Source organism: Mandrillus leucophaeus, unplaced genomic scaffold (genome assembly GCF_000951045.1).
Source record: "Mandrillus leucophaeus isolate KB7577 unplaced genomic scaffold, Mleu.le_1.0 Scaffold146, whole genome shotgun sequence".
Taxonomy (NCBI): domain Eukaryota; kingdom Metazoa; phylum Chordata; class Mammalia; order Primates; family Cercopithecidae; genus Mandrillus; species Mandrillus leucophaeus.
Window position 1 is genome coordinate 2,486,322 of NW_012101432.1, and position 1,522 is coordinate 2,487,843.

General features: G+C 38.5%; 1 protein-coding gene across 1 annotated transcript in view; it reads right to left on the reverse strand.

Annotated features, from left to right (window-relative positions):
• The window catches only part of BZW1 (basic leucine zipper and W2 domains 1), a 20,556-nt gene that overhangs the window by 10,453 nt on the left and 8,581 nt on the right, over positions 1-1,522 (reverse strand). Inside the window, exons 3-5 of the mRNA XM_011974560.1 lie at positions 1,430-1,518; positions 801-866; positions 31-93 (exon numbers count right to left, since the gene is read on the reverse strand). Of these exons, the coding sequence (XP_011829950.1) occupies positions 31-93; positions 801-866; positions 1,430-1,518 (218 nt within the window). The remainder of the gene's footprint in view (positions 1-30; positions 94-800; positions 867-1,429; positions 1,519-1,522) is intronic.

The following is a 1,522-nucleotide window of genomic DNA, read 5'->3' on the forward strand; positions in this document are numbered from 1 at the left end:
CGCATTAAGTGTTCCATTAGCCAGAAGAACACCAGTCAACATAGCCAGCTTGTTCCTCTCCGACTCTGAAAAACCCTTTAAGAACAGCAGCAGCTGTAAAAAGTAAAACAGTTAAGGGTTAAAACAGCAATTACATTACATTAAGAGAAACAGTAAAGCATGTTATACTGGCTACTGGTTCAACACGTGGGCTCTGGGATCTAACCATCCAAGTTTACATCTAAGCTACAATACTCATTAGCTGAATGATCTTCGGCAAGTTACTCAACCTCTGCACCTCACATGTAAAATGTGGATAATAAAACTTGCCTCACAGGGTTTTCACAAACATTAAGTGAATTAGTATCGAATAGTGCCTGGTCATTGATAAACGCATCAGGTTTTCTGGGTATCTATATGCAATATTGGGCCAGGCGTGTTGGCTCATGCCGATAATCCCAGCACTTTGGGAGGCCGAGGGCAGATAACTTGAGGCCAGAAGTTCAAGGCCAGCCTAGCCAACACGGTGAAACCCTGTCTCTACTAAAAATAGAAAATTAGCCAGGCATGGTGGTACATGCCTGTAATCCCAGCTACTCAGGAGGCTAAGGAACGAGAATTGCTTGAACCCAGGAGGCGAAGGCTGCAGTGAGCAGAGACTGAGCCACTGCACTCCCAGCCTGGGAAACAGAGTGACACTCCAAAAAACCAACCAACCAACCAAACAAAATTACCCCAAATCTGTGGGAGAATTAGGATTTAACATTCCCTCCTTCTAACCCTATTTTTTTCTTTTCCACAAAGTACCTTATTCCTCATACCTTTTTTACTTCATCTTCAAAACCTTTCTCCAGGTATTTGTAGCGCCTGATTAACTTGTTAAAAACCTATGAAGAACATGAAATGAATTCAGTAACTTCATATATTTCTAGAATAGCAAAGTAGTAAACCTTTCACTGGATATAAGTTTATGAGCTGTTTATACCAGCTTGAGAAGAATTTCCAGTGACACAGAAGAATGTCCAGGTTAGATGTACTTTAATTCTTTGCTTAAAATAATACAAACATAACTACATACGAAACTTTCCAATGAGATCTTGATTAAAAAGCTAATCAGCTCACAACTTGTTTAACTTTAAAAATAAATATATGCAGATAAACTAGAGAAATCACAATACGAAAATGACTTTTTTAGCTTGACATTTTTCTTAAAAATTGAGTAATTTCAGGACAAATAGGAACAGGAGAGTTAATTTCATTTTTCCCTATTTTATTCACCTTAACACATCTTAAGTTTCTAATTCATCCCGTTGCACCAAGAACAGTCTCCCTAAAATTTAAAATCAAATTCCTTCAACTTTCTAACCACCACTCTTAAAAGTAGAATATTCCTCAAATATACCACATGGATAGTAGCTAACTGAAAACAATTATGTTAAGTTTCATTTACCTGAGCAAATGCTTGCATGGTCTCTAGGTCTTCTTGGGCTGCAAACACGCAGACATCTGTACGCATCATGTCATCTGCCAGTGTACCACCTGG